General features: G+C 39.6%; 1 protein-coding gene across 2 annotated transcripts; it reads left to right on the top strand.

Annotated features, from left to right (window-relative positions):
• Positions 1-205: 205 nt before the first annotated feature.
• Positions 206-26616, top strand: LOC306860314 (tyrosine-protein kinase Tec-like). 2 transcript variants are annotated; one of them, XR_013783373.1, is made up of 18 exons: positions 206-327; positions 2152-2316; positions 2407-2511; positions 3177-3258; positions 6366-6494; positions 9419-9465; positions 9856-10052; positions 13357-13422; positions 13987-14041; positions 14120-14199; positions 14284-14417; positions 14620-14694; positions 17516-17687; positions 17774-17990; positions 19648-19712; positions 20596-20714; positions 21122-22424; positions 22518-22547. XR_013783373.1 is itself a non-coding variant. In XM_079401949.1 (18 exons), the coding sequence occupies exons 2-18, from the start codon at positions 2179-2181 to the stop codon at positions 26345-26347; spliced, it is 1923 nt and encodes a 640-aa protein (XP_079258075.1). In that variant the 5' UTR covers positions 206-327; positions 2152-2178; the 3' UTR covers positions 26348-26616. The 2 variants fall into 2 exon arrangements, 1 of the variants encoding a protein (XP_079258075.1); XM_079401949.1 differs by lacking the exon at positions 22518-22547 and adding an exon at positions 26264-26616 and having other exon boundaries at positions 21122-21279.

Genomic DNA, 26616 nt, shown 5'->3' with positions numbered 1-26616 from the left:
AGAGGAAACACACACACACTAGCACGAGCGTGTGGCCCGAGGGAAATTACGTCATCCGTCGGTCTGTCAAATTAACCCGTGCATCAGCTGTCAGATTAACTGTTAAACTCCGATGTTCACTATCAACAAAACAGTGAAGAATCAGGTATCATGTGTGTCACATATAAGCACTGAGATGAATAAAAACAGACATAAGTGAGTCTCTGGACTTCCTTGATTCATATTTCCTGATGATCACTGAACGCACACACACACACACACACACACACTCACACACACACACACTCACACACACACACGTCTATACGCGGAAAAACTGTGTGCGAGGTAAGAAATCTTATAATGTTTATTGCTTTTCGGACCGAGTTCGAGTCGCGCGTCAAATAAAGCGTGGCATTTATTCCTCGATCTCTGCTGGAGTTTAATGTGGAAATGAAAGTTCAGATGTGTGTGAAAGGAGTTTATCTGCGGTTATTTGAGTTTCTGTTCAACAATCAAACAAAAACAAACAAACAGTAGGCTGAATGAAGCATGATTCATGTAAATTCATATTTAATCTGAATGTCATAACTGCTGTCAGCGGGATCATTCGCCTCATGTGTGATTTATTCATTTAGTGCTGATGTTTTAGTGTTATACTGAAGTGAAGTCATAATAAAACCTGTTTAAATCATTAGTCACTATGAAATGGTCATTATATAGTTTTTGACAATGTGCTGAAGATTAAATTTAGGACTTGAACTCTTCCTAATGTGACCCTAAAAGTGAACTTTTGAGGGATTTGATACTGGCATTTGGACTGGAGTAAAAGAAAGTCTAGTGTGTATGTCCATGTGCTCTATAGATCCGGCCGCTGTGGTTAATCCAAGCAAAAATAAAAACTGGCAGTTTTGCAATACTAATATACAGTGTTGGGGGTAACGCATGACAAGTAACGCGAGATACGTAATCAGATTACTTTTTTCAAGTAACTAGTAAACTAACGCATTACTTTTTAATTTACAACAAAATATCAGAGTTACTTTTTCAAAAAAGTAAAGCCAGTTACTTTGTGTTACCATTTATTGACTGACAAGTCTCCTGTCCTCATATTGGGAGAAATCAGAAGTACAGAGGCGTTGTATTTACTGAGTAATCCACTTTTTTGTAGAGGGGGGGCAAAATGTTCAGTGCAGTTGTTTTGACAGAAGGAAACAAGATACATCTCTGGTTTCAACATTATTTGTTCTTCAGACATTCCTCTTTAAAGAAAAAAAAAAAAGAATAAGCATAATTTTTTTGCAGAGAGACGCACATTTGGTTTTTGATGATTGAAAATGTGTACAATTTAACGATTTACACCTGGAGCCATATTGAAATTGCAATATCTCTGGAACCAGACCATATAGGGCCTTAAAAATGAAGATGCCAAAAGGAAAGTTTGTTAAGACCCAATATCTAAAAGGGCATATCTTTAATACTTCTTGAGTTACAGACATGCCAACTTTGGAGAAAAAACTTGAAAAGTGTTGTTTCCCCATTTTTTAACTGTCACCATTGGCACATAATGCAACAAAGATTGCTAAAGTCAACCGATTTTACTAACAAACCTACTAATCTCTGTCTGAAAGTAATATTATGAGGCTGCCATCTTTCTGAAGTCATTTTAACCCCCTGTAATTTGGCTCTGAAAAAATAGTGGATTACTCAGAAAATATTAATCCATGACATTTCATATGTTGGCTTTCTTCACTATACATGTCTATCTTTCTTCAGGAAAAATATTAGCAAAATCAAAAATTTGAGCTGGGGACGCTTCTGAAATGTGGTTGATTTGACACACGGAAAGACCCAAATGCAAATGATAATTAAGGAAATTCTTAAAGTATGTGCCCTATATTTACTTTGATACTCCTTAAGATTTAGGACTCGAGTCCTCTGCATTATAAACTTACTGCAAATGTGAATCTTTCAGCTCAGATATATCATTTGTTGTGCATATTTACACAAAGACTGTGGTTAAATAAAAATAAACCAACTGGTGGTTTTGCCAATACCAACACACAGAGCTAAAGCGATTAGGAAAATTGAAAGTGTTGAAGAAAGCAGCTCTTGAGACGGACTAGCGTCAGCAGAAGATCTCAGCCGTCATTCTGTCCGTCTCTTCCTAAGGTCCATGGCAGTTCTGGGCGTTCAGAGATGAGTCTGACACCCATTCTTGAGGAAACGTTGATCAAACGTTCTCAGCAGAAGAAACGAACGTCTCCGCTCAACTATAAAGAGAGAGTGTTTGTGCTGACCAAGAGCAAGCTGACCTACTATGAGCTCCGAGCCGAGGTGAGCGAGATATACATGACAATCTTATGTTGAAGATAACATGCATCCGACACACTTAGCAGCGTCTTCACGTCTCTGTGTGTTTTGCAGAAGAGGTTCAAGAAGGGTTCGGTGGATCTGCAGAGGATCAGGTGTGTGGAGATCGTGAAGAACAGCATGACCGTCATCCCCTGCCAGAACAAATATCCCTTCCAGGTCAGAATGAAAACTATAAAATATCTGTGAAATTTACTAGCAATTTCTGAGTGAAAACTGTTTCTACACCAGATGAGTGTGTTATGAGGACATATGTGTCCCTGCAGCACAAAAGCAGTCATGAGTAACACAGGTATATCTGTAGCAATAGCCAACAATACATTGTATGGATCAAAATTATACATTTCTCTTTTATGACAAAAATCATTAGGATATTAAGATCATGTTCCATGAAGATATTTAGTAAATTTCCTACCGTAAATATATCAAAACTTCATTTTTGATTAGTAATATGCATTGCTAAGAACTTCATTTGAACAACTTTAAAGGAGATTTTCTCAATATTTAGATTTTTTTGCTCCCTCAGATTCCAGATTTTCAAATAGTTGTATCTCAGACAAATATTGTCCTATCCTAACAAACCATACATCAATGGAAAGATTATTTATTCAGCTTTCAGATGACGTAGAAATCTCAATTTTGTAAATTGACCTTTATGACTGGTTTTGTGCTCCAGGGTCACATATGTTTATAGTATGTCCGTATCTGCTGTATTGAGTAGTATGTACTTGCTCATTACCAGCGAGACGTGAGCTTTTAGTGTGTAGGAGTATGAACACATCAGCAGTCGTGTGGGACTGAACAGTCTCTTTGTCTCTCGTCAGGTTGTTCATGATTCCATCATGCTGTATATTTTTGCTCCCAGTAATGAGAGTCGAAGCATTTGGGTCCAGAACCTCAAGGAAGGTCAGTGAGATTCTCATGATTCATATTTAATTTAATTTCTGTTTTCTGGCTGATCACATGACCCTGCTTCATCTCTGCTGAATGAAATCCAATACTTGTTTCTTACTGGAGTGCTTATTAATATATATATATATATATATATACAGTGCCCTCCATAAGTATTGGAACAGTAAAGAAAATTGCTCTGTTGGCTGTGGAGTCAAGACATTTACAAATATGATTAAAACATGAATATGAGACAAAACTACAGAATGCCACATTTTATTATTAGCCGTTTCAACACATACATGTTTTACCAAATAAAAAGAACAGCACTTTTAGAGTTCATCCCACTCATTGATGTGAGCATAAGTATTGGGACAGTTGAACATAAGGCAGATATAAAAGATGAAAAGCTATTATTTAGTTGCAGATCCTTGCACACAATCACAGCAGTGAGTCTGTGACCCATAGACATCACCAGACTCTTGCTCTCATCCTTTGAAATACTTTTCCCAGCCTTTAATGCAGCCAATCCCAATTGTTGCTTGTTTTGGGGAGTTTCTGCCTTTCCTCTCCTCTTCAGCTGCTGAAATTCATGTTCAATCAGATTTAAATCTGGAGACTGATTTGGGCAATCTAAGACTTTCCATTTCTTTGCTCTTATAAACTCCTTGACTGAACCGGCAGGGTGTTTTGGGTCATTGTCCTGATGCAATATGAAGCACTTCCCAATGAATCTGGTGGCATTTTCTTGAATATTGGTAGGCAAGATGGTTTTGTACCCTTCCAAATTCATTCTGCTACTGTCATCATACATTAAGTCATCAGTAAAGTTGAGAGGGCCTGTTCCAGAGACAGCCATGCATGCCCATGCCATGACACCACCTCCACCATGCTTTACAGATGAGGCTGGATGCTTGGGATCATTGCAGTTCCCTTTTTTCTCCACATTTTTGCTTCCCATCACTTAGATAAAGGTTCATCTTTGTCTCATCGGTCCATAAACACAGTTCCAAAACTCTTCTGGCTCATCTTTGTGCTTTTTTGCAAACTCTAATCTTGTCTTTCTATGTTTGGTGCTGGTCAGAGGTTTGCATCTTGCTGTGTAGCATCTGTAATTCTGTGTCAAAGTCTCCTGAGGACAGTAGATTGTCAGAGCATCACCCAGCTTTCTGGAAGTTGTTGCTGATTTTACAGACACATCTTTTAGGATTCATTTTCACAGCTTTTATGATTTGTCTGTCATCAACTACTGTTGTTTTCTCAGCCGATCAGGTCGTTGTTGGTGTAGCTGGTGGTTTCCAAACTCTTGATTTCTCCATGCCCTTTGTTTTTGCTAGAGCTCTAACTGACTTCCTCTTTTCTTTTAGCATCCAAATTGCTTGCTTTTCTCTCAAAGTCAGCTCCCTCATCTTCATCCTGGTTTGTGTGTCATCATCGAATGCAAGATTCAGAATACAGAAGTAATGGATATAACTGATACGACACATTCCCTGCTTTTAATATCTGAAGAATTAATGCAACAGGACACAGCTGATCACTTAGAAAGACCTGTGAGGCAACTGCTCCAATACTTATGCTCACATCAGATAGAGGGATGAACTCTAAAAGTGCTGTTCTTTTTATTTGGTAAAACATCTATGTGTTGAAACGGCTAATAATAAAATGTGACATTCTGTAGTTTTGTCTCATATTCATCTTTTAATCATATTTGTAAATGTCTTGACTCCACAGCCAACAGAGCACTTTTGTCTTTACTGTTCCAATACTTATGGAGGGCACTGTATATAAATATATATATATATAATGCATGTTTTGCTATTTTATGTCACACTTTCTCACTAAATAGGATGCATTTTATAGGATTTTTGCTTTTGACAAGCATTTTTGTGGTGAGGAAGTCTTGCAGTTTCGCTTAATCTGCAGAAAAAAACGCAAACACGTGGTTCCTGTCTCAATCTGAGCCACAGTACTACCTTTTGTTCAGTTCTCAGCCCATTATTTAACCCTGATTTCTACTTTTTCCACTCTTTTGCATAATGTAAGTAAAAAAACAATTATGCATTCTGAAAACTTTTGACATTTGACTGCTTTTGTTATTTTGATTAGTTCATTAAAGCTGATGGAGATATATATATATATATATATATATATATATATCATCTGAAAAATCATTCTTATTTTGTGAAGACACTGTATGTAATGGAAAGTTTCTGAACTCCTGTGAATATGCATACGTGCCTCTTCATTCTCGTCAGTGTGTTAGTACTTCGCTGTGGTAGTGTGACTGTTTCTTCAGAGGTTTCAGTGGTTTTGAGTGTCATGTGTATATATGCGAGAGCTTATTGACATACATTGCATACATGTGTGCTCATAAACATCTACATCATATACAGCGCTGGCCAAAATGATTAGAACACTAGTATATCAGCAGCTAAAAATGGTTTGAAGTCAGTTATTTGTATCTTTTGCTGTAGTGTGTCAGTAGGAAATATCAGTTTACATTTCCAAACATTCATTTAGCCATTAATATTAATAATCCAGAGAGATTTGTGTCTTATTTGATCATCATCCAGTCTGTCTGGAAACAGAACAAACTGAGACAGAATAAATCCAGAAGAACTCTCTGTCTCTACTTCAAGAAAGCTACTTGCAAACACAGTTCTTCTGTATTTAGTCTCAGTTTGTTCTGTTTCATTCCAGACAGACTGGATGATGATCAGATCAGATCTCTGTGTGGAGCACAAAAATTTCACTGAATTATTACAATAATAGCTAAATGAATGTTTGGAAATGTAAACTGATATTTCCTACTGACACACTACAGTAGAAGATACAAATATCTGACTTAAAACCATTTTTAGCTGCTGAAAATACTAGTGTTCTAATCATTTTGGCCACCGCTGTAACACACACACACATTAATATGCAAAAGGGGCCTAATATTAGCTAATGTGCCGATGCTGATGTGTGTCACATGATTAAATGACTGTGGTGGTTTGGCTGTGAGCAGACTGACAGTCATGAGAGTGTGTGTGTGTGTGTGTGTGTGTGTGTGTGTGTGTTGGGTCGAGCTGTAGATGGTGTGACGATGTGACGTGTTTCTGGCGTGTTTTGTCCTGCAGAGATCAAGAATAATGTTCAGATCGCAGCGAAGTTCCACCCTCAGTTCTGGCAGGAGGGCGAGTGGCTGTGCTGCAGACAGCTGGATAAACTGGCCCCGGGCTGCGAGGGCTACAACCTGTTTGGAGACAGTAAGACTCCTTCAGTGTTTCCAGCAGAGCTCACAATACACAACATATGAACCCATCCATCACAGCTTACACACTGGATCTCTAAAATTAATGCAGAAGCAGCATAACTACCAAGTATTTTGCCGTTTTTATTTCCAACTGCTTACACACATTTTCAAAACTTTACGCACAAATCTAAGAATTGCACACAAAATGCAAAATGCCTCACATCTCATTCGCATTCAAAATATCACAAGCACATCTCAAAAGCAAACATTTGCAAACACCTTTGCCATAATATTAATTCCTGTTAGATTTTTGTATGTTACATAGAGAACTGTGTGTTGTGTTTTGCAAAAAGTGTTTTATGAAATTGAAACTGAGTCAAAGGCTGAGAATTAGTGTCTGGTTTTGTAGATGTGGTGTGTGCTTCTGCTGTTTGAGTGACAGCTTTCAGAAACTGTGTGACAAGTGAAGATTTAGTGTGTAAGCAGCTGGAAAAAACTGTAATAACATGTTTAAAATTATATGTTTATTTATTTTCTAAATGTGTGTTGCATGTAAAATGATCTTATTGTAAATGAATCATCCATACATATTAACTTTTTTTGTTTAATGTTTAATCAGTATGTCATAACTGGATCTTTTTCTCTCTGGTATCATATGCAGAGTTTCTCCAATCATTTAGTGTTTTTTAAACTCCTTTATTAAAATCCACTGCAAGCTCACATTTAGATCCGCCTCTATTTCTTAGAGCCATGCCCACATCAGGGCTGTTATAGTTAACAAAACTAAAATTAAAACCATGCAAATGTTGTTAATGAAATAAAATAAACATTAACTGAAGTAAAATAAAATACAATTGGGTAAACTGGCAGTGGCCGGGTTTCTCAAACCAAAACAGAGACAGACATTCCGGCCCGGAACGCACATTTTCAAAGGAGAATAACTGACTGTAGCATTTGTTTTTCAGATAAACAAGTATGTTAACTAAGCATGTTTCTTAAATATCTGCAAATATTATGGTATTTTTATACTTTAGTAGAGTCAAAAACTTACAACACCTTTAAGGGACAGATTTACCATCAGCTTGCGCCAGCTCAAAGCGTCTTTTGGCGTTAAAATAGTTCTGTCAGGATTTACTAAAGACGCGCAGTGAATAATAATTGCGCTGAAAGGGCATGGACAGTTATTTTTGCACCTGATCTCATTGAATATGCATTTACAGGAGTTTCCCTTTCAGATGCAAAATATATGGGAGGAGAGTATTAAAATGAATCACGCTCATCAAATTACTGGTATTTGCGCCATTGTTTGATGCCAAAAAAAAGCATGTCTTAAAGCAGGCAGTAATTAGTAGATTGCGCTGGTCATTATGAATGAATGATGCATTTATATAGTGCTTTATTGTGTATTGCTGTACACCCAAAGCACTTTACAATCATGTGGGGGTCTCTCCTCAACCACCACCAGTGCGCAGCATCCACCTGGATGATGTGACAGCAGCCACAGTACAACGGCCCCAGTGCGCTCACCACACACCAGCTACAGGTGGAGAGGAGAGAGAGAGAGCCAATCAAGTGTATGGGGATTATTAGGAGGCCATGATAGACAAGGGCCAGTAGAGAGAATTTATCCAGGACACCGGGGTTACACCCCTACTCTTTACGAGAAGTGCCATGGGATTTTTAATGACCACAGAGAGTCAGGACCTCGGTTTAACGTCTCATCCGAAAGACGGTGCTTTTTGACAGCATAGTGTCCCCGTCACTATACCGGGGTGTTAGGACCCACACAGACCACAGGGTGAGCACCCCCTGCTGGCCTCACTAACACCTCTTCCGACAGCAACCTAGTTTTCACCGGAGGTCTCCCATCCAGGTACTGACCAGCTCAACCCTGCTTAGCTTCAGTGGGCAACCGGTCTTGGGCTGCAGGATGATATGGCTGTGGCTGGATCATTTATGGAAATGATCTGTGCTCTTTAATGTGTGCATTGTTAGTAAATCACACGCAGAGTTTTCCCTCCCATCAGCGCTTTTATGGAATTGCGCTCTAACGCTAATGTGACCTGTTTAGTAAATCTGGCCCTTAAACTACAAAACAAATTACAAAAACACAACAAAAAATATAAAAATGAAAACTGATTCAAAATATTCCAACGATACTGAAACAACACTGGTCCACATCTCAACATCCAATTAACAAACGGTGCACAGAATCAAGCCCCACCCCCATTCTTTAGTTTTTGTTCATCTGTTTCATGTTGTAATACAGATGAAAGATTGCTCGCTACTTCCTTTTGTTTAATCTTTTCAACGTTTTATTTATTTGGGTCTGTAGAAGCATTATCAAACTCAAATTCACAATTCTGCTAGATGCCGCTGCCCAGATAGCACACGTACGTCTGCAAGATGTCTGTTAAAAATCTCTTGATCTGGAAAGCATCTGCTGTCTACAAACGTCTGGCAGACGTCTTTCAGATGTCAGTTTTACATACATTCTAAATCATAAACATCTTAAAGACATCTAATAGACGTCTATTTGACATCTAAAAGGAAACGTCCTATAGACGTCTTGCAGATGAGCAAACACCCTAAATACGTCTTGCAGATGTAAATGCAGACATCAAATAGACGTCTCGGAGATGTACGTGTGCTATCAGGGTGGTTACTACCTGATCCTTCACACTTCATTTATATTCGTTTAGCCTCTGATTAAACATTCTCACTATCAACCCAACCGAAATGTGCCGGTGTTGCACACTGATCCTTGTGTGGATCATTACAATTCGGTCCGTGACGGGATGAGGTCACACAGCTGGTGAGAATCTTTAATTTAGCGCTACCCACAGGAAGTGGCTAAAAAAACCTCAGGAAGATGACTTTTTAAGACATTAAACAGCCCTCATTCAATCACAGAAATGTTTATTTCTCATCTGACAGTTTCGCGCAAACCTCTTCCTGGACTTCCAGGAGACGAGAGCAGCACGGTGAGCTCAGACTAACACATTTACTTCATCAAACCATCTGAACACGATTAATTAGTTGGCAACTCTTTATTTCGATAGTCCACTACTAACAGTAAGTAACTTTGCAAGTACATGTCAACTAGCAGTCATTAGAGTATTAGAAGACTGTCCGCTTAATATCTGCTAACACTTTATTTTTATGGGTCCACAACATATAACAGACTGACTATGAGAAACTTTGCAAGCATATGTCAACTTATTCTACTAACCCTAAACCTACCCTACTGAGAGTTAGCTGACATGTAGTTGCAAATGAAGGAGAATTAGCTGACACGTAGTTGCTTAGAGTTAGTAGAATGTCTAAAGTGGACTATCAAAATAAATAGTAACCAATTAGTCTTTCTACCCCAGATACGACGGCCCCCACCACCCCCTCCACCCGCAGACGAGACTGCACGGGAAGAGGCGGGCCCTGGAGAGGAAGTGGTCATCGCTCTGTATGACTTCGAGGGGCTGGAGCCTCATGATTTGACGCTGAGGAAGGGCGAGGAGTACGTGATCGTGGAGAAGTGTGACATGAACTGGTACAAAGCGCGGGACAAACACGGGTGCGTCTGACGCTCTGAATGAACGCAGATATTACTAGTGAGGGGAGAAACCAACCTTTTCTAAGCTTCGAATCAACTGAACCAGTTGCTTCGCAAAATGATTCAGTGTTTCGAGGCGCTTGAAACTCCACACACTTTTTGAATTTGAAGGTCAGGGTAAATTTAACTTATTTTGTCTACTGGGAAACATCTTCGTAGCTTCTGAAGGGTAGTACTAAATGAAAAAAACATGATGCTTGGGCAAAATAAAATAAAAATGTACACATCTCCATTCTGTTCAAAAGTTTTCACGCCCCAGCTCTTAATGCATGGTTTTTTCCTTCTGGAGCATCAGTGAGCGTTTGATTCTTCTGTAATAGCTGCAAATGAGTCCCTCAGTTGTCCACAGTGTGAAAAGATGAATCTCAAAATTATACAGTCATTGTTGGAAAGGGTTCAAATACACAAAAATGCTGGAAAACCAAAGAATTTGTGGGAGCTGAAGGATTTTTCTGAAGAACAGCAGGCAGTTTAACTGTTCAGAATAAACAAGGGACTCATTAACAACTATCACTAAACAAAACAAACAGCTTTGGATCGTTCAGGTAACAGTATTAAGAATCAAGGGGATGTAAACTTTTGAACGGGGTCATTTTTATAAATTCAACTTATTTTCTCTTGTGGACTATATGTAAACATCTTTTATGTGAAATATCTTATCCAGGTCAGTACTAAATAAACAATAACATGCATTTTGTATGATCCCTCTTAATTTGGTAAAATAATTAACATTTTGCAGATTCTGAAAGGGGGATGTAAACTTTTGACCGCAACTGTATATAGAGGCCAGTAAGATACTATTAACTACTACTCATCCTTTTGGGTACACAAATGTTTCATTAAAAATGTCTACAAATTGATGAAAGTGATCCAAGATCAGGCAAAAACCAGACGCTGGTTCAATAGTTCGTCGCTAGGGGGCGATCTCAATGAACTCGCATGATTCACGGATTTACAGAGGTTTGAGCGGCCAAGATTAGGATGAGTGTGTTTCTTCATCAGGTTTGTAGAAATGTGTCTCTGCATCAGTGTCTCAGCAATGGATGCTCTGCAGTGAATGGGTGCCGTCAGAATGAGAGTCCAAACAGCTGATAAAAACATCACAATAATCCACACCACTCCAGTCCATCAGTTAACATCTGGAGAAGACAAAAGATGAAACACATCCAGCATTAAGATGTTTTTAAATAAAATACCATAGAGTCCATAATCCATAATAACTCTTCCTCCAGTGAAAAAGTGTTCTGGTCTGAATCAGGAGAGAAATCTGCACAGATCAAGCAGTGTTTACAAGACAAAACAGCTCTAAACAAATATGTGGCTGGATTTTGATGTGAGAAACAGGAGATGCACTTTTTCACTGAAGTAAGCGTTATTATGGATTATAGTCTCATATTTGATTTAAAAACGTCTTAATACTGGATTTGTTTCAGTTTTTGTCTTCTCCAGATGTTACATTTACATTTACATTTAGTCATTTGGCAGACGCTTTTATCCAAAGCGACTTACAATTGGGGAATACAAGAAGCGATTCATCTTGAAGAGGCAATCAGACAGAGGAAGTGCTCGTAACACCAAGTCTCAGTCATTGTTCAAATAAGTACAAGCTCGTAAGGGAGGGAGAGAAAGATAGAGGGAAAGAGTAAGTTTTTTTTTTTTTTTTTTAAAGTTTAGGATGACGTCCAGTACTGCCGAAAGAGATGAGTTTTCAGTTGTTGCTTGAAGGTTGCCAGGGATCCAGCGTTCCGGATAGGGGTGGGAAGATTATTCCACCAGCCAGGAATGGTGAACGAGAATGTTCTGGAGAGTGATTTAGAGCCTCTCTGTGATGGTACCACAAGGCGTCGCTCACTTTGGGTCGGGGATTGGGTCGAGAGGACATGTTGTAGGATGGCTGGAGAGGAGAAGTTTGGATACTTCTGCCTCCGTGAGGGGACAGAAGGAGAAGATGGGAGCTAGAGCGGTGGATGTGGTTGATCGGAGGTCCTGCGGAGTTGAGAACTGGTTACTGATTGTTCTAGTTTTGTCTGTGAAAAAAGTGGCAAAGTCATCAGCGGTTATCAAAGTGGTGGGAGGTGGAGGAGGGGGACAGAGGAGAGAATTAAATGTTCTGAAGAGATTACGCATGTCTGGAGCGCTGGTGATCTTGTTGTGGAAATGTGAGGATTTGGCAGTGTGGACTTCAGTAGAGAAAGATGAAAGCAAAGACTGATACCTGTTCAGGTCCGACGGATCGTTTGATTTGCGCCATTTTCTCTCTGCCGCTCTGAGTTTGGTCCGATTCTCTCGAAGAACATCGGATAACCAGGTGTGCTGACTGGCAATTCCAAAGACCCACAGAGAAAGAAAGAGGTGCAGTGGAAGATGTAGAGATAGGGCGCAGTTTAGCAGGGTTACGTAGCCTTCTGCGTGTGTTTTTAGAGCGAGGTTGAGAGTGAACCGGAATGGTTTGGAAACACATGATAGACGTGGAAGGATAGAGGATAGGAAAGTGTGAGAGAATATAAAAACGATACTTAAGTGTGCGCTCTGTGTCGTTGCTCGGTTAAAGTCGCGCAGGAAAAAGTCGTCTGTCTTTACACTCGTTGGTCTTCACACGAGGAGACTGAGCACGACGGCTGAACGCCTCCGCTCTGACATCAAATAAATACAGTCTAAGAAACTAGAGTGAAAACAGCTGTGGCCGGCTTCTGATCAGCCCAGCCAATAAGGTAGGACTGCTAATAGCTCAAGACGAAACTAACACTTAGCACAATCACACAGGCTCGTTCTCAGCTGAGGCGCAAATTATTCTAATTACCAGTAAGTGCAATCAAACATAAAAACCTCAACGAAAATGCAGTAAAAGAAATAGGTAGGAAACAAACTATTCCTTCCTAGCAGCAAGTAAATAATTTAAACAATAGAACTGCGACCAAGTATTTAAAACACTTACGCGAGCTGCCGTCCGTCTCTTCTGCTGTTAACTGATGGACTGGAGTGGTGTGGATTATTGTGATGTTTTTATCATCTTAGTTTAGATTATTGAAGGTTGGCCATACAGGACCTGACACGTTTTACATCATTTAATGATAATGATAATGGTTATAATCTTCCCATAATTTGTCCAGCCGGCCGACATCTTGATTTTCAGTGAAAAATGTGTTTTGAAATGTCCTCAGATTTTCATCTGATTTTCTCTAAATAGTCGGATTTTAATCTCAGTCAGTTAAACTCATTGTGTGATTGTTGTTGTTGTGTGTGTCTGTGTGTGTGTGTGTTGTAGAGATGAGGGCTACATCCCGAGCAACTACGTGACAGAGAAGGAATCAGACACGCTGGAGCAGTTCATGTGAGTGAATCAGAGACGCATCTGCTCATTCTTCATTACAGTAACAGCGCAGTGATGAAACTGTTATGGAATCATATTATATTTGAGCTGCTGCTTCATATACACTGTAAAAAAAAAATATTTTTCAAAATTAAAAAAAATATTAGTGTTATGTTTTACAAGAAAATACTATTTCTGTTTTTCTACCTACAACTCTCATTTATTCTGTCAAGCCACGTCATTGTGTTACTTGCTGATTTTTGGCAATTATTATTTTTGTATTTCTGAGTGAAAGTGTTTTCAAAGTGAATCCAGATTTCTTTCAGTGTAGATTTCACACGAATCATCATCTTCAGATGTTGTTGACATGTTCAGGTGTGTCCAAACATGAGCGGTTGAATGTTTGAGTTACACTTTATTTTAAGGTGTCCTTGTTATAGTGTAATTATTAGTATTTAAGTACTGAGTAATATTAATTAACTACATGTACTTATTATATTTTGTTTCTCATATGTTGCTGTATGTTTTGTTAGGGTTGTATTTTATGGTCAGATTTTAAACTTCATTTATTTATTTGTGTTTCAGATGGTTTTGTAAAAATGTGAATCGCAACAAAGCTGAAGAGCAGCTCAGGATAGAGGTGTGTGTGTGTATTAGTGTGACTGTTAAATACTATATGGGTGTTAAACACTTTTTATTAATATGTGTGTGTGTTTAGGCTAAAGATGGTGGTTTTATGGTTCGAGTGTCCAGCAATACAGGGACGTACACTGTGTCACTATACACCAGGAACACAGGGTGAGGCACACACACACACACACACACGATGTGGTTCTGATGGTGTGTGTTGTTTGTGATGGGATGGTCTTTGCTGGTTTTCAGGGACGGAGCAGCTACAGTCAGACATTACCAGATTAAAGAAACAAACAGCTCACCAAAACAGTTTTACCTGGCCGAGAAATACATCTTCAGCAGCATTCCTGAACTCATAGAGTACCACAAACACAACGCCGCAGGTACCACACCCACACACACACGCACACGCATGCACACACACACACGCACACGCATGCACACACACGCACGCACGCACACGCATGCACACACACACACACACACACACGCATGCACACACACACACACACACTATTTCCTATTTTTCTCTGCAGTAAGATATGGCAAAGCAGACACATTTTGTGTAAATGTGTGTGTGTGTAGGTCTTGTTTCCAGGCTCCGTCATCCAGTCGGCGATCAGACGAGAGAAGCTCCTAAAACAGCAGGATTCAGCTACGGTAACACAGTCACACACTAACGGCTGGAAAACACACCATCAACACTCTTACTGAGTTTGACAGTGGTTACATAGAGAAACTGAACATCACACACTAAATGACTGAAAATAAAAACATTTGTTGCATTTGTTTATGACAAATGAAAACAATATGTGTCTAAAAACAGCTCAAAACATCAAACATGCTTGATGTGCTGTGAGTTTATGGATAGCATAGCATTAATTAGATAATTAAAATGTAAAATTAATGTAACTACATCATTTTAAAATAACATTTAAATCTTTTATCACCTGAGCTCTTAAAATTCTGAAAGTTTCCAGGAGTTTACTGTATTAACCCTCTGGTGCTGCTTGCATGGCGGTCAACAATGGAATAGTTATGATCCACTTATTACATATTAAATGTAATTTATTTTTCAAAGTAATGAAAGTTTAAAATTTGATGTGATTTTATATATATATTTTCAAATATGTTATAAAACAAGTTTTACTCTAAAACAGAGTAAATCAAAGCCATAAATCTAAAGTTTTGTTCCAAATTTGAGGTTAATAATCACAAAACATGATTTTATATGGGCGCAGAACCAAACATTTCCACTAGGTGAAATTTGTTTCCCATTCCTTTCTAATGCCATAATTTCTGACTATGAACAGTACAAGTGTGCCTTTCTTTTTCAAGACCATTTATTCTTTTTGAATCATGTCCATCATTTGTTTGTGTTGACATAGCAAGTGCTAAAAGCTTTACCAAGTTTCCAACCGTTCTGATGAAGTTAAATTATTATTTTCAGTCAAAAATGACCACAGAGCACCAGAGGGTTAAATGTTGTGTTTATGTGTGTTATAATGTGTTTTTGTATTGTGTTTATTGTTTAAATGCTGTTACCATGCTGCTTTCAGGAAATGAAATAAAAAAGCTATAAACTTGAGCTATAAACACTTACTAAAAAGATGAAATACAACCCAAATTCCGGAAATGTTGGGACATTTTTTAAATTAGAATAAAATGAAAACTAAAAGACTTTCAAATCACATGAGCCAATATTTTATTCACAATATAACATAGATAACAAATGTTTAAACTGAGAAATTTTACAATTTAATGCACAAAATGAGCTCATTTCAAATTTGATGCCTGCTACAGGTCTCAAAATAGTTGGGACGGGGGCATGTTTATCGTGGTGTAGCATCTCCTCTTCTTTTCAAAACAGTTTGAAGACGTCTGGGCATCGAGGTTATGAGTTTCTGGAGTTTTGGTGTTGGAATTTGGTCTCATTCTTGCCTGATATAGGTTTCCAGCTGCTGAAGAGTTTGTGGTCGTCTTTGACGTATTTTTCATTTAATGATGCACCAAATGTTCTCTATAGGTGAAAGATTGGGACTGCAGGCAGGCCAATTCAGCACCCGGACTCTTCTGCTACGAAGCCACGCTGTTGTAATAGCTGCAGTATGTGGTTTTGCATTGTCCTGCTGAAATACACGTCATCTGGAGGGGAGCATATGTTGCTCTAAAACCTTTATATACCTTTCAGCATTCAGTGGGGAAGTCATGGCCTAATGGTTAGAGAGTCGGACTCGTAATCCAAAGGTTGTGGGTTCGAGTCTCCAGCCGGCAGGGATTGTAGGTGGGGGGAGTGAATGTCCAGCGCTCTCTCCACCCTCAATACCACGACTGAGGTGCCCTTGAGCAAGGCACCGAACCCCCAACTGCTCCCCGGGCGCTGCAGCATGGCTGCCCACTGCTCCGGGTGTGTGTTCACGGTGTGTGTGTGTTCACTGCTGTGTGTGTGTGTGTGTGTGTGTGTGTGTGCATTTGTTCACTACTCACTGCTGTGTGTGTGCACTTGGATGGGTTGAACGCAGAGCACCAATTTCGAGTATGGGTCACCATACTTGACAATACGTCACGACTTCATAGAGCCTTCCAAAACATACAAGTTGCCCATACTGTATGCACTTATGCACCCCCATACCATCAGAGACGCTGGCTTTTGAACTGAACGCAGATAACACACTGGAAGGTCTCCCTCCTCTTTAGCTTGGAGGACATGGCATCCGTGATTTCCAACAAGAATGTCAAATCTGGACTCGTCTGACCATAGAACACTTTTCTACTTTGAAACAGTCCATTTTAAATGAGCGTTGGACCACAGGACACGACGGCGCTTCTGGACCATGTTCACATATGGCTTCCTTTTTGCATGATAGAGCTTTAGTTGGTATCTGCAGATGGCACGGCGGATTGTGTTTACCGACAGTGGTTTCTGGAAGTATTCCTGGGCCCATTTAGTAATGTCAATGACAGAATCATGTCGATGAGTGATGCAGTGTGTCTGAGGGCCCGAAGACCACGGGCATCCAACAAAGGTCTTCGGTCTTGACCCTTACACACAGAGATTTCTTCAGTTTCTCTGAATCTTTTGATGATGTTATGCACTGTAGATGATGAGATTTGCCTTTGCAATTTGACGTTGAGGAACGTTGTTTTTAAAGTATTCCACAACCTTTTTACGCACTCTTTCACAGAATGGAGAGCCTCTGCCCATCTTTACTTCTGGGAGTCTCTGATTTGAAAGTCTTTTAGTTTTCATTTTATTCAAATTTAAAAAACGTCCTAACATTTCCGGAATTTGGGTTGTAATATATTTGTTAACCTTCATGTCATGTGATTGTTAACCGACATCGGAGGACAACGAGCTTGTGAATGTGTTACTAAATTATTGAAGCTTGACGTTTCAGGGAAAGGAGTTTGACTGTCGAAGGCATTTGAGAGCATGATGATGGTGTGATGTGTGAAGAAACCGCATGATGTTTGTGTGCAGATAAATGGGAGATCAATCCGTCTGAGCTGACCTTCATGAAGGAGCTGGGCAGCGGTCAGTTTGGAGTGGTGCGGCTGGGAAAATGGAGAGCGCAGCATAAAGTGGCCATTAAAACCATAAGGGAAGGAGCCATGAGTGAAGATGATTTCATAGAGGAAGCCAAGATCATGATGTAGGCGTCTTACACACACACACACATGAACATCACTGTAGGGCAGACGTTTGCAGATGTTCCTCACGTCTGTCCTGTGCTCTCAGGAACCTGTCTCACCGGAACCTAGTGCAGCTGTACGGTGTTTGCACGCAGCAGAAGCCCATTTACCTGGTGACGGAGTTCATGGAGCTGGGCTGCCTGCTCAACTATCTGCGTCAGCGCAGAGGAAAGCTAGGATCGCAGCACCTGCTGGGAATCTGCCACGACGTCAGCCAGGGAATGCAGCATCTAGAGCAGAACGGCTTCATCCACAGAGACCTGGTCAGAAAACACACGCACATTTGACCAAAAAAACCCATAAAAACAGTAGGGTTGGTATCGTTTGAATTTGATCAATTCCAGTTCCGATTCTTATCGATTCTCCGTTTCAATTCCAATGTGGTTAAAATTTTTTTCAAATATTTAGGTATCACACACATTTATTCTGTCAAGTCAATATTATTTGTATAGCGCTTTTAACAATGCAAATTCTGTGTCTCTTTTTACAAAACATTTAAAAGCTGCTGAATACCATGAATAAAAACCAGCATCTACATAAAAACTGGAATCGATTAAGAGCTGTATGTGTGCGAAATAGAGCCGCACGATTCTGGATAAATTGAGACGTTTTTTAATGTAGGTTGTAGTTGTCTCACAATAAAATAAAAATATTAGACAACTAAAAATCTCATGGAATTTATGAATGGTTCAATGACTCACTGAAGATTGACTTGTTTCATTACTGGATGAATCAGTGACTACGTTTAAATGCACATAAATAATGCGATTATTTCCAATAATTTGAGTAAGGACGTAATCGCGTTATGATATTTACATGTCATGAGCAAAGCTCTTACTCCCGTTTATGCCGTTTACATTATTCTTATTATTCGCTAAGAATTGTGGTAATTTTTTTTTCTGCCATTATTCACATACCCCATTGCACAGCACAAATGATGGACTCAGAAAGAGCAGGTGTGTTTACTGGCCGCCGTTTTAATTTACTTACTTGATTTTGTATGACTGTATTCCACGCTTTTTCGACGCCATAGAAATGTGATGGAATTTGTTTGCCTATACGCTGCCGTCACGTTCTCGCTGTTTCTGGATGAGGGTAAGGAACAGAGACTGGTGGCAGCGAGTTGGGTTTTCCCCAGAAGTGCGATGTTTTCTTCCCCTCCATCGTTTCTAATCTGCGTATTATCAAAGACTATATGACTTTGGTATTATTACAGGAGCGCGTCCCGTCATTCATGTACATCATGAGCACATGCGCACTTTGGTCAGAGCGGCAATACTGCGATTTAAGCTGTTTACACGCCTGTATATTTCGTATGAAATCGGCGTACGCCACCTATGTTAATACGATTATGCTTGCTGCGATTATGAACTTAATCGCATTATTTAGATCGAAGTTTTGCGTTTACATCAGGTGAAGTTTAAATCGCAATATTGCCAAAATCTCATCATAATCGCATTAAGAGGGTGCACCTTAAGTATCCGATTCTGGAATTGGATTTATTTGAAATAAAAATCTTTTGTAATATTATAAATGTCTTTTTTTGATCAATTTAATGTGTCCTTGATGAATAAAAGTATAAATTTCTTGCTGACCCCAAATATTTGAATAGGTCGTGCTTGTATTTGACATTAAGCAACAACTGTTGAACAATCAAGAGATACCAGTTGAGATACCAGTTTCACTTGCTGCAGAAGAAGAAATGATTTCTCCGGAGGGTTTTAAAGTCATAAACTGAAGAAGAGTCTTGTTTAAGCTCAGGGACTGATTGTATGGATCCTGAGGCTCTTCAGACCGTTATGATGCTTGTTAAACAACACGATATGCAGTGAATGTCATTTTGAGTCGGTGTGTGTGATTGTGTCTGGACTGTAACTGTGATTCCTCTTCGATTATTTCCACTTCTCTGGGGTTTTTCAGGCGGCCAGAAACTGCCTGGTCAACAATTCGCTGGTGGTGAAGGTCTCCGACTTCGGCATGACCAGGTATCTGAACATCTATTTTATAATTCATGTTTATCTGTGTCACGCTGTCAGTCTCCACTGAGCATCACGAGTGAAACGTTCACAAATTATGACCAGCTCACGATCACAGAACAGATCCCAGACATGATTAGAAAAGACTAAATGGTTTCTAAATGGTCATACTTGTGATCTTCATGATCAAAAACGGACCACCATGGGAAATCAATGGGAAAATGGGAAAATAGAGCAGTTTTTTTTTGTGCAATATACAAATCAGCCGCAATGAATATATATCAAAACTTGCATTTTAAATACCTTTGCTATATTTTTAACTTAAACACTAAAAATATTATGAAATATTTGGTAACACTCTGCTTAACTTTGCTTATGATGCATTATAAAGGTATTCTTAATGTACATTGTAATGCATTATATCTTTTCATAAATAATTTGAACCAAAGTTAAAATGCAGTAGAATTTTTGAAAGTTTGTTTGTTGTGTGTTTTAATGAATTATACTTTTTAAAAGTGTAACAACAACTAGATCGGTGTTATAATGTATTATAACTGTGGTTACAGTTATTCATGAGATCATACAATGCATAATAAGGTGCATAATTAATGCATTAAAACTACTCCGTGTCACCAAATAGATTTCCTAATATTTGTATTATTTTACAGTATATAGATATAAATGCTGAAGTATTTACAGGTGAACACTGTCTAGTGAAAAACCCTAACCCTAACTCCCCTCAAAATACAAAATATGAAAGAATAAATATTATTGAATCAAAATATAGTATATTAGTCAGAGGCTTGTCTGTGGAAATCGACAGTACAGTGCTGTGACTGTAGCTAAAGAAACCCTAGCGCCGCTAGGACTTCATGTCTGTGTTCTCCTGCAGGTATGTTCTGGATGATCAGTACTGGAGTTCCTCCGGAGCCAAGTTCCCCGTCAAGTGGTCTGCGCCCGAAGTCTTCAACTTCTGCAAATACAGCAGCAAATCTGACGTCTGGTCGTTCGGTCAGTAGCGTCTGTAGATCAGCTTGTGATGGTGGTGATGAAGTGATGGTGATGATGATGTGATGGTGATGATGATGTGATGGTGATGATGATGTGATGGTGATGATGAAGTGATGGTGATGATGATGTGATGGTGATGATGATGTGATGATGGTGATGATGAAGTGATGGTGATGATGATGTGATGATGGTGATGATGAAGTGATGGTGATGATGATGGTGGTGGTGGGGATTATGATGATGATAGTGATGATGATGATGATGATTATAGTGATGATGATGGTGATGAAGAAGTGATGGTGATGATGTGATGATGTGTTGATGGTGGTGATATGGTTTTGATGATGTGATGATGGTGAAGATAGTGGTGATGATGATGATGGTGATGATGATGGTGTGCTCCTCAGGTGTGCTGATGTGGGAGGTTTTCACGGAGGGGAAGATGCCGTACGAACACAATCAGAACCACGAGGTGGTGATGATGGTCACACAGGGACACCGGCTCTATCGGCCCCAGAAAGCAGCTCCGCACATCTACAGCATCATGACAATGTGCTGGATGGAGGTAACGACTGAGTCCTTCACAGCCTCACAGACATTAGGGACCTCAGTGTGTGTTCAGGATTTATTTACTTTACTTACTTTTGTCATTTAGCAGACGCTTTTGTCCAAAGCGACTTACAAATAAGAAAAAGTAACTAAAACTAAAAAGTTATGTCTCAGTGTTTAGCGCATTTGCCGTTGCTAGGAAACGCTTATTTTGTTTACTAGGATGAGAGTTGCTGAAATCGCGTTTGGTGATGATGAAGTGATGTAAATCTAGTAAATCTAACTATTTACACTCATGAAACACCAGCAGGATGCATTGTTGGGGGAATCGTTTGTTAATTTGTTCTGATGTAAATTATTCATGAAAGTGTTTGTATTTTCAAAACATACACCTGCTCCAAATCACACACAAGTGGTGCTTAATGTCCCCCTGTAGTGAACATCAAGTTTTTTGTTGTTTATTTGTCTATGTAGTATTTTTAATTTGCTTTTAGACAAACCATGTTCCAATCCATTAATCAACACCATTGCTCAGTATTTTCTCCTTAAAACTGTAGTTTTCCAAAGGCTGACCCAGAAATGCCTCGGTTTGCTACGTCACAAAACTCAATAACCAATCACGTCAAGGGATAGAGTTCTAGCATATCCCTCTCTCTATTCACACAAACGAAGCGCGCATAGAGATCATAGAGATTGCATGCAAAATATGCCAATAGGATTATCAGCACAAAAATAAAATAGAGCAAAAAACCCATGAAGCCATGGTTTAACGTGAATTTAGAACCGATAACTTGCAGAATAACCCGCGGCAACAGTGTAAAAGTAGCCCGGAGTCAGACCCACCTCTCCCGTATCGGCGTCTGCACTTCACAAGTGTGTGCTCACGGCCGCGGATTAAGAATCACAAACTTGGCTGCATTCGAGTGTTCAAGGCATGTTGAGGACAAAACATCGTCAAGTGAGTAACTTTAATGACTGTTACAGTATCCACTGTAGTTGTCCGCTACTAAAAACATTTTTTTCCGTTTTATCCGTTATTATCCGTGAATCAGGAGGCCCTGGCTGATGTGACTGAGTGGAGGCGGGGCTAATTTACATATTCATAGATTCACGTATAATAAATGAGGCAAGGGTGTAGAGTTACATTCAAGCTGTTTTAAGGTATGAGAAAATTATTTTCAAAAGAAAAAACATTTAAATATGTAATTTTGATGATCAAAGATGAGTTTTAAGGGATACAATTTCTGACTACAGGGGGACTTTAAGAGTTTCGTCTTCTTTTAGGTAAACTGACAACACTGCATTTGATAACACGCTTCACCATAATAATGCCGCAGTCACACTAGACTTTTTGTTCCATTGACTTCCATTCATACGCATGCGAATGCGTTAGACCAGAAACACAAGCCCATTCTAAGATATTTTGCATTTCGCTGCATAGCAAAGTTCAAGCTTGGTGAACTCTGGCCTGTGAATTCGCATCACGTGATACTGTGTGACCAACGGCAGATCGATACGTCACAGCATGACCTCCTATCTGAATTAAAACAACAAATTTAAAACTGCAGCACTGCAGGAAAGTGGAGTAGATTTGTATGTTTTTACATTTTAGATGTAATTTAGACGATTTTGCATTCTCTAGTGTGAACGCAGCTTTACAAATGAAGAAGGACATGAGAAATTGTGTCTTTCACATTCCTTTGATTTGATTGATCACTCTTTTTTATTATTCTTATGTTGAAAACAGTCTAAATAACGTTACCAGCCAGCTGGAGACTCGGGTAACTGTTTTTGTTTGCGTTGAGTGTTACGCCGCGGTCACGCTAGACTTCTGAAAACACTAGTCCTAATGTGACGTTACACTCTGCTGCTGAGTCTTTTACAAAAACATAATTCAACATATAATGCATGCAAGATTTAAATACATGTACTCTACTCCCTTTTACTGCAACACTGCAGACCTGCAGACTTAAAGTTTGCATTCTTTTAAAGGCAGTGATTTGGTTCAGCATTGTTTGTTCTGCTGGTTGAAAGTCTCCTCACATCCCTATAGCAGTCATTAAGTTAAGTGGTGTAAATGCACTTATATGTATTTATATCATCTGTGGAAGGCATAGGACCATAAAATGTTCATCCAATCAGATTCCACAGTCCGAGTGCTATGATAGGCTGGCCTACCTGCCTGTTAATGTATGTATTTGCATATGTCCGTGCAAACGTGATACGTCGTCAGTGCGTTCCGTTACGTTATTGCAGAGTGAGCGAGAATGGAAGCTATTATTGTAATATTCTGCGCTCTGTACTGTAATATTTTCTGAGCGGTGAACGAGACATGAGTTAAAGGTGCAGTAGGAGATCTTGGAAAATGCTAACTTTAGCCTGATAGCACTGAAAGCGAACGTCCCACCCTCCCTGCAATCGCCATCCAAAGCCACGCCCCTGAACGCATACGCTCATTACTGTATCAGCGGTTCCCAATTCCAGACCTAGCTAAACTTCAATGGATTTCCCCTGCTCAGGGAGTAGGGAGCAATGAACACTGTGTAGGGAGCATGTCAATCGGAACACAGTTCATGCACATAGCTCTCTTCTAACGAGCTGGTTATCGGAACCGAGTGTGTTAACTAAGCAAGACATGTAAAATATGCAGAGCGGGGGGCTCGAAGACTGGAATTGGGAAGCGCTGGGCTACATCATGCATCATTCAACGGTGAGAAAACTTTATGGCACAGTTAGTAAAAGTACTACAATACCAGGAAGGAAGATTAGGTTGTTGATGTTTGTCTGCCATTCTCGCTCTGTCTGCACAGCATGTATGAACGCGCTGATGACGTATCTGTCTGAGCGAACAGGGTGCGCAGAGGTATGCAAATACATATGTTGACAGGCAGGTAGGAAAGCCAATTAAAACACTCGGACCCAGTGTTTTGATTGGACAAACATTTCTTGGTCCTACGCCTTTAATGCGTATTTGGCATGCTGTCTGGGGGGAGGGCTCCGAGCTCGGAGTTCGGCCCGAACCCAGAGTACTCCCCCCCCCATGTAAGTGCTTAGGACTAGAAGCGTGGAGAGGGGGTGGTGGAGGGATGCTGCAAACTGTCAGTGGAATGAGGTGAGACTGCTGAGTGTATATATACCTCGTACCATTGATTGCTGAGTGCTCTCCACTTGTGTTAATTATCTGAACGTGCTGCTCCCGAACTTTGTTAATAAAACATCATTTAATCTGACCATTGGAGAATGATTTGCAGGGAAGGTGGGATCTTATGCTTGGATCAAAGCTAGCTTGCTATTAGGGATGCACTGAAATGAAAATCCTTGGCCGAATCCGAAGCTGAACAAATTGAAACACTGGGCAGAAGGCAGAAGGCTTTTTACTGTTTTGTCTTGCTTTTCAAAGAAAAAAATCTATTACAAAACAATTTAAAAATACTTATTTAACACTGAACATTATAAACATTCTAGAAGACATTATCCCAAAGCACAGTTTAACTTAAAATTAATAATTTAGTAAAATAATATTTTTTGGCCATTTTTGAGACCCCCCTTCTTAAATCAGTTATGTATTTTTTTTACTGTACAGATAAATGCAGCCTTGCTGATTCATGCGAACACTGAAAGAGATTTTTTTTTGCTATTTTCGGCTGAATAATTTCGGTTGCCGAACATTCGGTGCATCCCTACTTGCTATTGCTAGCCTCTCCGAAATCGCCTACCCTACCTTTAATTCAGCTGAGAGCTCACACCATGACGTATCGATCTACTATAATGCTGCGTTCACGCCATGTCGTAATTACCGTAATTCAGAGATGTTCATGTCCTCGGACTGGAGATTATCCGCTTCTATAGCGAAAGGGTTGAACAACTTCAGATTTCTTTTTAAGTTGACATTTATGTGATGAAAGTCGAGTTGATGTCGACTAGTCGCTGATGACGTCATTAATGCACAAATAAGCCTGAACCTTGAGCTAAGACTTGTGCACAGATATAGCATACGACACAGCGCTGCCCACATAGCTATTGCTCCTATAACAGCTCATTTTTATCAGTTGTTTTGTCTTTGGGTCGTTATATTTCTAACAGATTTCTGCTCATTCTAAATCAGACACAGATAAAGTAGCTGTGGGTTTCCTTTACTAAGAAATATATGCTAGAAGATTTCAGTTTCTAAGCTATATAATTGAGGAATTACAGAATGAGTATGCATTTATTAGTCATTTTAACTGTTTGGAAACGGAGCATAAATGTGGACTTCAAAGATTTCTTATCCTGTTGCGCCCTCTATAGGACCAAAGACTAGTCAACGTCAAGCTTAAATTATCACGGCAGAGCATTGAAATCGACTAATCAGTTAGTCGACTAGTCCATGTAACCTCTACTATAGCGACAGTCAACAAATAAACCCGCATGAGAAAATGTTACTGGCAGCTGTAAAACACAATACAAGTAACAGCTGGAATGCAAATGCATTATTATTACACTTTATAATTATTTCTTTAGATTGTTATTACGGGTATATCCTAGATATCTAACTCCGTGCTGCATGTCTTATGTTCACATTATTTTTGTATGAATACATCTGCATTGGAAAAAGTAAATTACACAAATTTTAAAACAAATATTACTAAATAATTACTTAATTACATTTTACTACTGGAAGCGCCGCCATTTTTCTCTGGTTCCATGTGAGGTGCAGCGGTCACGTAGCTCTCAGAAAGATCCTAGTTTACGAGTTCTACGAGGACATGAACGCTTTTTTTCAAGTTGGTATCTTGTCATTTCGATATGGCGTGAACACTTTTAGCCACGTCGTCACCTGATGTGAAGTTACAGGTCAAAGTTCACTAAACGTGAACATCAGAATGCAGCGAAATTCACATTCACGTGCGTATGAATGAAATTTAACAAAAAGTGTAGTAACTTTGTATCCTGTGTGTACGATGTTTTCCCTCTCGTCTCACGAAAACGAGGCTGTTGAAATGTGTGTGTGTGTTTGTCAGAAAGCAGACGAGCGGCCGAGCTTCACGGAGCTCTCACTGATGATCACGGACGAGCTGGAGGAAGCCGACGGACCTGCGTCCTGAACTCTGATTGGACGGTCTGACGCTCCAATCCAGTGATGAGCTCATGAAAGCTCTTCCGCTCTGTGGGTTCAGGGCCGGCACCGCAGATCCAGATCTTCACCGGTCACGCCTGCGGATCCGAGCCTGAACGAGACGCTCGATTCCTTCTCATATGAGCCTGTATTTATGACTGTATTCCCTGCAGTGACTGAGTCAGTCTGAATGTGTGTTGATCTGCTGTAAAGCGTCAAATAAACCTCAGACGAATGTTGATGGAGTCTGTGTCACTG

This window comes from Barbus barbus (assembly GCF_936440315.1).
Source record: "Barbus barbus genome assembly, chromosome: 41".
NCBI classification, from domain to species: Eukaryota; Metazoa; Chordata; class Actinopteri; order Cypriniformes; family Cyprinidae; genus Barbus; species Barbus barbus.
This window is presented reverse-complemented; position numbering and strand designations above follow the sequence as displayed.